The 15,410-nt window shown below is 39.4% G+C and overlaps 1 protein-coding gene across 10 annotated transcripts in view; it reads left to right on the top strand.

Annotated features, from left to right (window-relative positions):
* Positions 1-15,410, top strand: part of MSANTD2 (Myb/SANT DNA binding domain containing 2) — a 33,297-nt gene that overhangs the window by 10,378 nt on the left and 7,509 nt on the right. For 2 of the 10 annotated variants that reach the window (XM_046014938.1, XM_046014936.1), the window contains exon 2: positions 14,792-15,047. In XM_046014938.1, the coding sequence (XP_045870894.1) occupies positions 14,792-15,047 (256 nt within the window). The other 8 variants (XR_006819942.1, XM_046014943.1, XM_046014942.1 and 5 more) reach the window with 8 other exon arrangements.

A 15,410-nucleotide genomic window follows, 5' to 3' on the forward strand; every position in this document is an offset into this window, starting at 1 on the left:
GAGGCTTTAACCCACTGAGCCACCCAGGCACCCTGATGCCTTGGTGGTCTTGCCCGTTCAGAGAGCAGCGGTAGGACCCAGAGTCTTTCTCCTGGAGGTCCTGTAGCTGCAGTGACACGTTCTGGGAAGGCATGGAGTAGACCAGGGATACCCCACTTTTGCTTGACGTGGCCCCACTGATGTATGCCAGCACCTGGTGTGGGACACAATGCCTCCCCGTTATTCTACGTGTGCCCTGTGCTCACAGGTTCATCTAATCCCCCCTCCCCCAAACTGGCAATCTTCAAGTGCTCCTCCCCTGCAGTCACCCCCTCTGACCTGTCTCTCTCCCTCCCTCTCCCTGTCCCTGGGTTCTCTTCCCCAGGACAGTTCTTGATCCCCTGTGCTTTGTCTCTTCATTTCCCACTTGGGGTGTTTAGAAAGGTGATCACAACCTACAGAAATTCGATTTCCCAATCCAGCCCACTAATGGGCTATAACCTGCAGTTAGATAAAAGATGAGAAGATACTGAGATGAGATCAAGGTATTTCCAGTCATTGTGCTCTTAGATTAAAGGTATCAGAACTTCAGAAACATCATAACTTGGAACAGGTCACATCCCAGATATTCTGGTGAAATGTTTTATGCTGTATAGTTCTAGATAGCTGGAGCCTAGGGTTGTTGGAAAGAGGGTGGAAGGAGATGGGCAGTGATAAGAAATGAGAATAGAGACATAAACCAGAAGCACAGATCATTCAGAGGCTTTTTGCAGTAAGCTGGACAAGAAGTGCAATAAAACAGTGGTTATGAAAACAGAGAAGACAGTACATTTCAGATACACCCAAGTCAGCAGGGCTTGTTTGGGAAATCTGAAAATTCTAATCTCTAGGGTTTGATAGATCTTAACCCCACACACAGCTTCTACCAGCTTACACGGGATCTTTGTCGTAGCCTCAGAGATCATCACAGTGCCTCAGAGTTGGTTCTAGAACCAATGAGATCCAACTAAAATACCATTTTAGCATAGCTCTATGTTACCTTGAGGATATATTCTAGACTCTTTTGGATTCTCATCTCCCTGAGCTTCAGAACTGATGATCCTGCCCCCTTTTTCCCCCTCCTTTTTCTAACATTGCCAGAGGGCAACAACTAAAAGTCCCATCTCCAATTTCAGATGTTAATTGTCATACAGGCCCTCTGAAGTATGCTCATATCAGGTAGAATAGCAGCCCCCCCTCCTTTTCGAAGGTTATATCTCTCTAATGTTTAAAAAGGTTTAAATATGGGAGGAAAAATGTCTTGACTTTGAAAAACAAAGACCAGTACCACAAAGCTGTAGATTTGAAACAATTGATTGTTAGGATTGCTATGATTATTATGGTGGGTTCATGCAGTTTGGTCGTCTTCCTGCTAATGACCATTGCAAAAACTTCATTCAGTGTTCTGGAATGAATGCAGATCTGTGCCTCGTATGCATATGTTACAAATTATCTGGAGTTTGTAATCTATGCGGAATCTTGCCCCTGCTGTTCTGAATCACTGGAAAATGGGTATTGGAATAAGGCATGTATTTAAATGTTTTAATTCTTACCTGTTGTGGCTGAGAGAGTCCTTGGGAGCCAATGGAAATCCTTTTTTTTTTTTTCTTGGCACTAAACAAGCGAGTGTTATCTTGTCACTTAGTGGGATGTATTGTTATTCCTTAGTAAAATACAAATCTGTGTTTATTCTCAGATATTTTAGGAATAACAGCCATTATTTTATTTTTATATATGTGTTCTTGGCTGTATTCATAAATTACATATTTTGAGCTACCAAGTAATACTTCATTCAATATGAATTGATACAATAGAATGGAAGTTATTTACTTAGATTTGTTTTCTAGTTGCATTTTCTCAGCCTATGTAAGACTATTTTGTTGTAATAGCCTGAATTTTTGAAACTCACAATATTGTTTCTCTAATATCTACCTTCAGATTTCATTTATTCGAATAAGTCAATTATGTTTGTAATCGATATTAATAAAATCAGAATAAAGTTCATATCTATCAAAAACTGCTTTTATTATTATTATTTTAAATTTACAGATACTTTCTCTAAATGGAGAGAGCTGGTTTATGATTTAGAAAGAAGAGTGTGTGATAGGTCAAAGAGAACCTCACCTTATATTTGATCTCTCAGTCACCATATCACATCTTAAGGAAGTTTTGTTCATTCATTCATTCATTCATTCAGCAAAAAATCTGAGGTGCTTCCGCATGCCAGGCATTGATTTAGGTGCTGGAAATGTATCAGTGGACAAAATTGAAGAAAACCCCTTTCAAAGACTTACATTCTGATAGAAACCAATACGATATTTAAAATAATGCAATTCAAAACAATTAGTACAATAGAAAGAAGGCCGATCAAATATATTACTAGATATCAAGCTTATTGACCTTACAATGTTTGGGCTTTTTTTCTTTTTCTTTCTTTCTTTTTTTTTAAGTAGGCTCCATGCCTGACTGGGGCTTGAACTCCCTGAGATCTAGAGTCGCATGCTCTGTTGACTGAGCCAGCCAGGTGCCTTGGAATGTTTGACTCTTATCTTTCATTGTATGTTAGTCATAGAGATTCAGTTTGCCTTTTCTGTATTAAGAATGAGTATATGGTTTTATATTAGACCTTTTTATTGTGATATGTCCAGTTGTCACTGAAGTTTGCCCCATGAAGCAGCAAACTACAACATTGTTCATATTCATTCAGTCATTAGATAATGAACACCCTTACTCAGTCTTTTGCATAACCAGGTAATGTCCCTTCTCTCTTTTGCAAATTAGGAGACATGGGTAATAGTTGGACTTTGAGGGATCAGAGTTGTGCCTGTTTTTGAACAGTATAAAAGAGTATTTCTCCTTTATATGGTAATATACAACCACAGTATAAAATTAAGAAAAAATCAGTGGAGATACTTTAACTTCATGGTAGCATAATTATGTATCTGTGAAATGTTATTTTGCAAAAAGTGGTGAATCTAATTAAAAAAAAAAGATTCACTTATTTGAGAGGCGGGGGTGGGGGGTGGGCGGGGAAGGCACAGAGGGAGAGAATATCCAAGCAGACTCCCACTGAGCACAGACCCTGAAGCCTGAAGCAGGGCTCAATCTCACAAGCCATGAGATCAAGACCTAGCCAAATCTAAGAGTCGGATGCTTAACCGACTTGAGCCACCCAGGTGCTCCGTGATTTTAATTCCAGTAAGTTTTCATGCACCAAAAAAGGAATGAGAGATCCACATGCTTTTTGTTCTGTTAAACTCCAAGAAAATATATGGGTCATTCATACTTATTTGATTCATGCTGTTCTGCCTACTGCTTCTTGTAAGCAGGTTGCTCGATGAGTAAGGCCTATTCCTGTAGTTAGTTAGGGTTCTTTTTCTCCCCTTTATATGTCCGTGTTAGTCACCATATTCTTGCCAAGACTACAGACCTTTTAAAATAGTTAGATGATTGGTTTATATATATAAAGAGGAAAGACGAGCAAAAAGTTAAAGAAGCTATGCTAGTATAGCCTGGTGTTTCTGAAACTTGAATAAAGCGTGTTTGTGCAACAATGTTACTTAATATGTAACAAACCTAAATCTAGGTATAACACTTGCAGATCTCACATGTTATCAAACAAAAATAACTTTAAAATACTTCTACATAAAACTAAGCATCAGAAAATCAAGCTAGCATTCCTTTAACCTTAGGTGATGTGGTTTAGCTGAAACTTGCTTTCCAGACAAGATTCTGATACAGATGGCTACAGTTTGTTATTCTTGCCATGTGCTTTGTGATAGAACTTTGGAGCTGTCTTTTTCTATTTGAACTAACCTTTATTTATAAGTGGTCTCCATGTGGTGTGACTATCATTTTTGTTAGAATGGCTAACATTTATTGAGGACAAACTATTCAGTAGATACTATTTTAAGTGCTCTGTATTTTTTCATTGAACACTCACAACAAATCTGTGATAGAGGTACTATTATTAGCCCCACCTAACAGATGGAGAAATTGAGGCACAGTGAGATGAATTCACCTAAAGTCACAAAGCTAGCAGGTGGTGAAGTTAGACTGAGCGGTCTGTATCCATGCTCTTAACCACTCATTTATGTTAACCCCTTTATGAATTATCAGCCCACCTTTTAAAAAATGTTGACAGTTGCACTAAGTTTCTGGCAACAGTGTGATCATAAACAAATGCAATAGCAAAGACACATAGCAACACGGATATTATTATGTTCATATATGTTACTTAACATGGAAGGAAAACACACATTTTAAAAATTCTTGCAGGTAATTCATGGTGTCCTAAGATTATAAGCACAGTGAAAAATATTTGACTTGGAAGACCCAAGGAAGAGTTTACAACAGGTGTTGAAACAGAAATAGTCTTGTTGTCAAAGACTCAGTTCACTCAAATCTTTATATAAATGATGGTATTTATTGAACTACCAACTCCTTTTAAAGGAAGTTAAGTTTGAACTGCAGAAGGAATTTACAAAGTAGAATTACTTTTTGGCAGTGAAAGCAGGTAAGGATGTGGGTTACCAAAAGGAGGCCATGGAGTGTTCATTACCTAAGCCTGCCGTCATTCACCTAATGTGTAAATGGTTTAGGTACTCTTCTTAGAGATGATGAGGATGAGATGGGCTGTTTGTAATATATAATGTAAATGGGTCAAAGAAAGTAAATATGCAAAGAAGAAAGTTAAAAATAGAAAATAAGAAATCAGTGCAGGGAGTATCCCAAGTAAATACGGTCACTTCCGCTAAATATTAAAATGAGCTCTGTTATAAACTTCTGGCAACTATGGCAGAAAGGTAAATACAGTGATTTTCTCTACTTTTCAATGTCTGCTGAAGAGAGGAATACCGGGTCCTAGTTTTGACTCCTAAATCTGCGTGAACAAGGCTCTGATAGAGACCTTGGATAAGCTCTTACCTTGCCCTTAGTTCTCTATTCAGTTAAATAGGGATGTATCACGTGTCTTTCATATACTTGTGATATACTCCCCAGACCCTCCTCCAGGAGTGAGACACTAGTCACTCTACCCATTCCCCCACCCCCCCACAGGCTGCTTAGAGCAATGACTGGCCATGGCTTCCTGGTGAATTCCTGGAAGGAAGTTCTCTTTGCCCAAGGGAGCTGTCTCTCCCAAGATTAGGCTCCCTCTCCAGGGGCAGCCTGAATCCAGTGGCAGGCCAGTGCTGAAATACAAAGTTACAGCCTCCTTGCCCCAGTTCAGGACAACTCTGAAGGCTCATCCCAGTTCCTTCACCTCACTTTAGGTTAGCTGAGGCCTCTGTTACAACCTCTTTGTCTCCCCAACCCTGTTCGGTCAGTCTCTCACAGACATTCTCAAGAGCTCTCCTCCATAAGACTGCTGTCCTGCCTGGCTCCTCAGACTGTTTCCTGGGACCTTCTCTTTTAGCATTAAAGTAAACATTAAGAATAATAAATATAAACTGCTTAGCCCAAATCTCAGCATACAGTAGGCACTGAGAAAAATAGTAGTTAGTGGTTTTTACCTTCATTGCAAGGGACATTGAGCCACATATGGAAAATGTTTGATTTTTGTAGACTACATTTTTCATATGGCTATTGCTTTTTGCAAGCCTCATAAAGGTAACAGTAAAATATAAAAATGCTACCAAATGAGCTATAGAAAGTGTTAGGATTGCTTGAATGTCTTTCTAACAACTTCCTAAATAAGTTCAGGTTGCCAAAGGACAAATGCATAAGCTTAAAACATGCTTATTTTCAGGGCTTTCATTGAAAAGGTATTTGTCAGCTTATGAAGATGTGTTCTGTGCATGTGTTTATGATCTGTAGTTTATGCCATGGAAATGCAAAAGAAAAACCCCACTTTTTGAAGTACAGTTGACCCCTGAACAACATGGGGCTAGAGACACCAACCCCTTGTGCAGTCAGAAGTCTGGGTGTAACTTTTGACTCCCCAAAAACCCAACTACTAATAACTTACTGTTGACCAGAAGACTTGCTGATAATATGAAGAGTCGACTGACATATTTTGTGTATGTATTATGTACTGTATTCTTACAATAAAATAAGCTAAAGAAAAATACTAAGACAATCATAAGAAAGAAAAAATACATTTACAGTCATGTATTTGTCAAAAAAAATTCATGTATAAGTGAACCCTTGTAGTTCAAATCCGTGTTACTCAAAGGTCAACTTTAATTCAATATTTACCCTTTTAAAAACAATTGAATCTTGTTCCAGATTCAGTCAAGACTAACACTTGTACCCAGATACCATGATGGAGGATTTCTAATAACCTTGCTTTTTAGATGATTTTGTCTAGATGTCACAACCAAATATGCCAAATTTACTAAGGGAAAGAATATGTAGTATAGATTATCTTTGCATAATAGATGGTAGTTTTTGGTAAGAAAATATGTACAAAACTTCCATGGTTCACATGAAAGGAGTAAGGTGGCCTACTGTATTTTTGGTGGGGGGAGAATTGCTCTGCACCATTTTCCTTTTAAACACTGGTCTCATTACTAGCAGAAAGTACCCTGTGTTTGGGAAGCAGTACAACATTGTAATGGTAAAGCTGTGTGAGGTGTTTTTGTAATGTGTGTGTGTATGTGTATGTGTGTGTAGTTCTTAATTATGGACAAATTAGTGTGCAATGAAGGATGTTTGTGTGGGAGGCCTTTACAGATGAATGCTATCCTAGAAATATTTTAGATAACTCTCTTGAATATGTTTTTTGGTTTTGTTTTGGTTTTTTGTTTTTTTTTTTAGTTCTCACATATTCACAAAAGTTAACATGTTAAATATCATCCGACTATTCCTTTGAGGTTCTGCCCCAGGGTGTGAAGTACTGAGAAAAAGATTTAACAGAGATGCTTATACAGCAGCTTCAGAAGTGATGGAGGAGGGCAGGTGATAATAACCTAATCCAGGTGAATTCTTTACCAAACAACTGATTTTCCCCATTAAGATGGGGAGGAAGTTCTAGACAAAGAGTGGTATGTCTTTGATGACTGTAACTCTCTGTGGCTGCTTATGTCCGAAAGAGTTCAGTAGTTCAGGAAGCCCTAATTTTTTGACCTGTCTTGTTCTCAATAGAGCAGCACTTGAGGATTTCATGCCTAGAAGGATTCTCGTATCCCAAAGAAGCCCTTAAACATGACCACACTTCCTAGGTCCTCTTGTACGGTGCTGCTGCCAAGACGAGATACTGTATGAACACCCACATGACTTACCTACAGTATAGGATTGAAAATGGATAGTCCTGTGAACATAGTTCCTTGAGCAATGGAAGATGTGTTTTCAGCAGTTACTATTGCCCTCCTTGAGGGTTTTTCTTCTTCATAACCTGAATGGACAAGACCCTCACCTGCTAGCACGGAGAAACCTAGAAAATGTAGGGGAGCTGATGCTCACTGAGGATTAAAATCTCCTGAAGAGTCTCTCCTTCCTGAAGCCAGGACTGACCAGTTATAGACACAAAAGTGAGTCACTCGTAGCCAGAGTTGGAATGTGGCGCAAGCTGAAAAAAAATCCAATCCTGGCCAGTTCCCCACAAAGACTGGGGCTCCAGAGAGGTAAGATCTCTTGGTTTCTGGTGGTCCTTCTTCTGTCTGGCCCTATCAGAATCCAGGAAACAATTGAGTCTTTTTTCCTTTTCTATCTTTGACAGAACTGTACTTTATATCCTTGAATATTTTATTTAATGTGTAAGGCATAAGAAATAATCAAATTTGGACAGAGCGACAGAGTCCTATTTGGTGGGTGACCCTTCCCCCACCCAAAGGAAACCGTAATAGCAAGCACGGTAGATATTGTTAAAATAGCCCTTGCCCTCTGCAGCTATTCCCTTTGTTACGAAGGGAATTTGCTTTGCTAATTATAGCTGTATGTGTCATACCCTTTTCTGCTCCCACTTTTTTCAAGGTGGAGCCTTAGCTACCTTGGATTTATTGATTCTACACATATAATACAAAACCGTGGTTATACAATGAGTTTCCTGATTTTCTCTGCTAAGAAAAAAAATTGCTCTTCTTGCAAGTGATTTACAATGTGAAAATTACCTTAATTCATTTACTTAATAAATATATTTATTGAACCTTATGTGATAGGCACTATTCTGTGCTCACGGAAACCGTGAACTAGGCAGACATAATTTCTACCTCCCAGAGTTTATGATCTAAGGGAATAGTTCTCTTAGGGAACATTCGTATTTGCATTTGGTATCTCCCCCCCCCCCCCCCCAAATCCCTTTTGAAGGAATACTTACTTGTCTTGGGTCCTTGTCTCCTCATTTGGTAAGTGAGGAAGGTGGACTACATGATTTCCGAGGTTCTTTTCCATTCAAAACATCCATAATATTTTGGAAGATGGAACCTGGTTTGCTCTTAGAGCCTTGGGCAGTTCCCCCCACCTGCTGTCAATCAGTGTATTATAGAAGGTTTTACCAAAGAGATTATCTGGCAAGGATAGTGATATAGACAGGTGATACAAAGTTATCATGTGTTCAGATGACTTAAGGACAAAGTTTGAGGGTCATTCTTCTTAGTAATTAAGACACTGCCAACCATGATATGAACAATTCCAGCAGAATAATAGATCAGACTTAGTCCCATCAGGTTAAGGACTAATTAGTGTAGACATTGCCAATTTCTTTGAGACCCTTTGGTCTTTAGGCAGTATTAAAATGGGAGGATGCTAGAGCTTAGCCATTGTGACTACCAAGGAAAGTAGTCAAGACTTACTACACTTGTTTCTAGATCTGTGAACTTCCCTGTTGTAAGTTGTTACCTTAGGTAATTTATCTAGCATCTGTATTGATAAGTGAATCAGATAATGAATAATCACATATTATGTGATTCAATTAATAATCAGTATAATTTATGAATCATTTACTATTGCCTAATTACCACCTTGGAAAAAGATTTCTTCTCTAGCAGGTGGGAGAAAAGTCCTATGTTTTTTGATATGCTTGTATGTTTTTACTGCTAGGAATTGCTTCTTTCAAAAAGCAGGGGAATTTGGCTAATTTATCTCTTAAAGGAAATATTAATGCTACTTTATCTAAAGGAGCAGGATATGGAGCAAATTGGTTAAATTGTACTTTAACTGGTTGTCCCAATCTTTTCTTGTAAACCTAATACACAAATTAAGCCTAGTTTAGAGCTTCTGACTAATACCTCTTCTATTCTTTGATGGAAGAAACAACACTGTGGTATAGAGCAGCTTTTTACCCAAGATTCTTGTATGGGCTTTCAGAGTCCATGTTCCCCTTGAAATTATATGGAACAGTTTCATATGTGCGTTTTTCTGGGGAGGGGATCCATGACCCAAAAAGTTAAGAACCTCTGTTCTGGAGAGGAAAAGGAAAAGAGAAATTTAAGAATAGAAAGATCTTTCACTTGCCAAAACCTCCTCTGTAGCACTAAGAAGTGGGAGAGTGTGAAAGTGTTGTATTTTTGGTCTTGGTTTTGATCTGTTGGGGTTTGGGGTTGATTTTAAAGGGTTTGGGTGATTGGCAAATGCACTTGCCAGATTTTGATGGAAAACCTAAGAAAATCTAAGGCCCCCAGATGGATTTCACCTTGAGTGACTTCCTAATCATTAGTTACAGTTCTGTGTAATAGACATGCATTTGTAGTAAGATATGCTATACTTATAATATCTCTCTTATTGTATGCAGAAATGTGTTTATTTGCTTGTGTCTCCTGTTTTGGGTATGTTTTTGTTTTTTTTTTCCCTGCCACCTTTTGTGCTCCCAGTAAACAACTAAAACAAATTAAAGAAATTTTGAGTTTCTCTAAAAGATACTGGAAGAAACTCAGTGGTTTTGTTGTTGCCTCATTAACTAAGAGCAGCTTGCTGTAACAGTTACACCACAGCAATAACTTTTTAAAAAAGATTTTATTTATTTGAGAGAGAGAGTGAGCACAAGGGGGGCGGGGGTGGGGAGGAGGCGCAAGGGACAAGCAGACTCCCCGCTGAGCAGGGAGCCCAATGTGGGGCTCGATCCCAGGACCCCCTCAGGTCATGACTTGAGCCAAAGGCAGACACTTAACCCACTGAGCCACCCAGGTGCCCTAAAGCAGTAATTAAAGGAAGAAGATAGATGTATTTCACTAAGACCTTTTTGCTTCAAACTCATGTGTGCTTAGGCTGAGATATGGTTTTTAACACTTTTATAAACGATTAGTTTGGCGATTTGCCCCCAGGATGATTTCCCCTATCTTTTGTGGAATAGAACATGCGATTTTTAAGACTCTGACTGCAAATAAATATGTTCTTTATGTAACCATTTGGGTTTAAAATATCTCAAATTTATCCTATTTAGTTGCCAGAGGGTTAAGATCAACTATGTAATCCATTTCTAGTGTTCCCAGTTCCACAACTACATTTGAAAATCTGTTTCACTGCTTGTGTTTTCTTATAACATTGTTTCCTGCTATTTCAACTAAGCTGTCCTGCCTCGCAGTTTGACTTTGTTTTTCATCCGACATCTTAGATGGATCATGCCAGTGTTTCCTAAACAACACATTTATGTGGCTGTTATGCCTTATTTCCATTCCTCCTTATTACAGACCCTGTCCTACCTGTAGTCAGTTTGGTTAGAACAGTAGTTTTGTCATGGTGATTATTTTATGATTGTATGAAATGGGACAAATTTTGAGACAATGATTGAGCCAGTAGCAGAATTGGTTGGCATATGTCCATATGATTATTTAGTTTGCTTCCTGCTTTGCCATAGCAGGGAAGAATTCAATTCCCCCGCTTCCTGAAAGTCAAAGGAGGAATTGGAGGACACAGAAGTGAAAGACACCTTATTTTTTACCCCCAAAGTAGCTCATGTGATGTCAGGAAGGGCTTTGATGAAACCACTGGCCCTACTTATAGATCTTATTTTCCAAGCCTTTCATTATTTTATTTGCCCTTTTCTGAACTCTACAATTTCCCTCTCTTGTAGCTGGTTCGATGCCCAGAACTGAATGCTGTGCTCCAGCTGTGGCCTCACCGGTGCTGAATAGAGAGGAAGAGCCACCTTCATAGCTTACATGTGATTCCTCTGCTTATACAACCCAATACTGGATTTACTTACTTTGGCAAGATAGCTGCATTGTGCACTGTATTTAATGTTACGTGTACTGTAACCCTGGGTCTTTCTCTGCATTGCTGCCGTTAAACCCCCAATCCTGCCAATCTAGAACTCCTGCCTTTGTTTACCCGCACCCCCTCCCCCCGTAGACCCTTCTTACATTCATCCACAATGAATGTCATCTTTATTCTCTCATTTCCTTTCACTCCAGTCTTAAACTTTGGCGAAACTTTCCCTCTGTCTATAAATTATCAGTTGTCAGCCATCTTACTTTCCTCCCTGCTTTGGTAATGGGACAATCTTTCAAGCCTTTTCTCTGGCTCTTTTCCTTTTGGAGTCATTAACCACTTGGCGTTTCTTCCAAACCGAATACCTCCAGACTCTTCTGATTTGAGCACCTGATCAAGTTGTTACCTCTCCTTTAGTTCTTCTTTCCAGATTTTCTTGACTCCTCCTGACCTCTATCCCTCTGACTTCGTTCAACATACAGTATTATCTCACTCCTCTTCCCCAGAGGGGAGATTGTATATTGATTTACCAGGAAATTTCTAGTAATAAGGAAAGTGTTACTCTTTTCCATTGTGAATAGACTGGTCTTTAATAATTTTAAGTAAATTCTTTCCCTGCCCCCACCCCCTCCCCCAGATCATAATTTAAAAAAAAAATGTTAGAGGTTAATTTCCCATACATTTCTAAGACTAGTGAGCTAAAGAAAGAAGGTAGGGCATTGAGGTGGGTATTTGTGTTGGGTAGGAAATGGCCTTCCAAGAAAGCTAAACTGAGATTCTTGTTGGCATGGCTGTCTGAAATGGGAGGTGAGATTTTGTTTTTCCTAGATTCTGGAGCATTCTCTTAATCTCAGATTTAGAGTAGGTTTTTAAGTTGGCTTATTTAGGACTGTTGACACAGACACACAGTTATTTAATTGCCTGCTTTGGTTCATCATTTAGAGTGTGGGAAGTGTAACTTTTTCTGATTGGAAGGTCTCCATATGCTCCTTTTATCCATTTCTAAAGTCCCTGCAGTTCCACTGAATTCCAGTGTCTCCTGTAGTGGTGGTCAAGTTCATGTTTGAGTTCTCACCTTTTTTTTTTTCTATCTTAGTTGATGTGTCCCTATTCAAACAGCCTCTCCTTGGATCTGTGGATCTTTTAACTGAACTCAGAAGGTACCTCTTGTGTGTACTTATGTCTTGAGAGTTAAAGTCAATCTGGAAATCTTTTTAACATTATTTCAACGTATCAAATTCCTATCGTATGGATTTAGGAATTACCAAACATTTTCCCTGCAGGCCCCTGATAGATATTTTACATATCAGCGCATTACACTATTAAAGTGTATTACAGAAGTACAATATGAAGAAAGAGGTGGCAAGCTCTCTTAGCCTTTTTTGATGAAATATAGAATGTATCCTGACCATTCTTCGGTCTCTAAAATCATTAGATATTACTAGTTTCCTTATTCACAGTTACATAAGCCAAGTAAAATTGTAAGCTCAATTTGGTGGTTTCAGAGAAAGCCAATCTTTTCTGTGGTTTCCCGTCATGTATATAGTCAATGATTGGTGGCTTTGCTTTATGCCCGTATCACATCCTGAGAAGGCTAGAACCTTTCTTCAAAGGAACATCAGTTTTATTCCTTGACTTCTGAAATAACCCTCCATGACAGATCCTACTGGGCTCATCTGTGTGCTGAAAGCTTTTCTCTAGGCAGCCAGTAAGGAGTGAGTGGTGGCATCTCCATTTATGGCCTTGGAAGGGTGAAAGGGACATGGCCGGGACTCTCCATGTACGGTCCTTGGAGGAGTTGAAAAGAGTGGTTGGGGTGTTCTTGGAGGCAGAAACTAGACATTGTGAGATAAAAATAAATTGGCAGGAGATGTTTGCAATTCAAATTCCAATCCCTGCAAGGAGGGCAGAGGCCACTGGGAAAGGGGAGTATATAGAAAGTCAAATGAGATCTGCTGCAGGCATTTGTCTCCTTCCATTGGAAGGGTTGCCCTGTGACACATTTCCCAAGTTCCTGCCTGATTTTTTTCTAGAAAGTTCTGTGTTATGTAGTTGTGACTATCTTTTACAAAGAGAAAGAGAGGGAACACTTTTTTAAGGAGTGTATCAATCAGAAACCTCAGTTCTTTAAGGCATCGTTGGAGGGCACCAGAAGAGATCTCTAGAAAGAGGCGGGGAGAGGCAGGTGCTTATGCAGGGGGTAGGCTGGCTGGTTTTCTGATGGGGAGACTGCTCACTGCTCTGTTTATGTCTGAGGAAGATCATCCTGTGTGTCCTGCTTTGATTATTCCTTTTGCCCATCTGGATTTCTGGTCTCAAAGGACAGATCTGCAAAGCATTTGACGGTGTCTTGTAGTTTGTCAGCTGTGATTTAAAGATGCAGAACTTTCATGGAGGTTTTGTAAAGATTATTAAGAGTTGTTTCAGTTTGGTGAGAATATGTGATATATTGGCTTATGGAAAGTAATCTCACATTTAGAAGAAACCTACAGTCTGGCTAACATGTATACATTAAGCCTGAGGTGAACGGGTTTTGTAGAGTTGAGTTAGAAAGTATTTGAGAGCCATCAGGGAAAAAGGGTCTTGTCTCTCTCAAGAAAATTCCGAGTGAAATCCAGTCAAGGAGAAGGGAGGTTCGAAGGAACAAAAGCAGATAGACACTAGATAGCACTGAACTAAATGTGGATGCTGGGACTAAGTCCTTGATTTATCCTTTAAAACATCGTGTAAGACAGAGTTACGGAAGCAGGGCTAATGATTGGAAGTATGCATTGGAGGACCATGAAGAAAATGGAAGTATTGTGCAAGATAATAAAATCGTCCAGGTTTTCTCTGTGGACTCAACGTAGTGATTTTTATTTGCTGTGTGGCACAAGGCAGAGAACGAAGTAAAATGATACCCTGTCCACCTCATTTTCCCCCCCCGCCCCCCCAAAAGAAAATTATTGGCCTCCTTTGTTGGTTTTAGCTGACAGTTTGTGTTGGTTGAATTGATGTGTACTGGCTAATCTTTCAATGTAGGAATAAGTGTATTGTTTCTGGATGGCTGGTGTTTGAGACTGGGGATCTGTAGCATAATCAGTTTGACCTCTTTCAAATTTTAGCAACCTCCCCAAAGATAGAGTAAGTTAGTTAAGGACTATGGACTTCGTAAGTAATATGTTTTACTAGCTGATTCATTTAGACAATTGTTTTGACCCTGTTTTCCTTCTTAGGAGTAAGGAAGGTTATACTCTTTGCTTTGGGAAATTCTTCTTTCTGTCCTCCCTTCCCTCACTTTTTCCAAATTCTGGGCACAATAGCAGCTCTTTTCTCTTCTGTGGCAGGTGTGCATCCTATTGGCTGGCTGGTATTTCTTGTTTTCTTTTTTTTTTTTTTCATATTCTTTTTAAAGGGGGGGTGGGGGTATAAAAATATATGTATGGGGTACATGCAATAATGTTGTAATGTTTCTTGTTGTTTAATGGATGATTAATTGCAAAATAATTGTTTGAATTATAACATGTTTGAGTAAATGCTAAATTAGTTTTTTTTTCTAATATAATAATGAATTTGAAATCTAGCATTCCTGTAACAATGTGTCTATGTTTGTCTGTCTGTGTCTGTCTAATAGTAATTAATATCTGTGGTCCGTACCTGGAAGAGGAAGTACAGCTTTAAAGGAATAACAAAAGACTTTGTGTCTTAGACCCTTCGCAGGTGTTACAGTCGGGTGAAAGAACATGGTGTTGGGAAAAGAAAGAGCAGTTACACATTTGAACAGTTGGAACAGGTGTTTGGTCAGGGAGGATGGGATGCTCAGCCCTGCCAGCCTGTACTTATTAACAGTAGTGGCTTGTACCAGGAGCTGGAGTCAGATGGCAGCACTATGGAGGAGTATTCACAGGAGGACTGGGGAAACCACAGTCAGGATCTCCATGGCTATCCAACAGATCAGGAATTGGGTAAGAAAGCCAATACATATGATATTTAATGTGTGTGCGTGCGCGTGCGTGTCTGTGTGTGTGTGTGTGTGTGTGTGTGTGTATGTACCCCTTCATATGTGCACCCACTCTTAGTCGCTGTCCTAGCCTCTGGTGCTGCTCCCACTGTCCACACGAGGCACACGGCCAGCCTCCTTGGGGCAACGCGGGCATCGTTGTTTTGGCCCTACATTGCCAGCTAGAGCTTGGTGTGAGTCATTTGGATGCGGCTACGAACAAAATTCCTAAAGATGCAGAATTCCTAATCAGGGACAAGTGAAATCCTATGCAATTTCAAATATCCTGCACCTCCTGAGTTCTAAGACAGCTGCCGGGAGTGTTAAC

This window comes from Meles meles, chromosome 8 (genome assembly GCF_922984935.1).
Source record: "Meles meles chromosome 8, mMelMel3.1 paternal haplotype, whole genome shotgun sequence".
In the NCBI taxonomy this organism is placed as follows: domain Eukaryota; kingdom Metazoa; phylum Chordata; class Mammalia; order Carnivora; family Mustelidae; genus Meles; species Meles meles.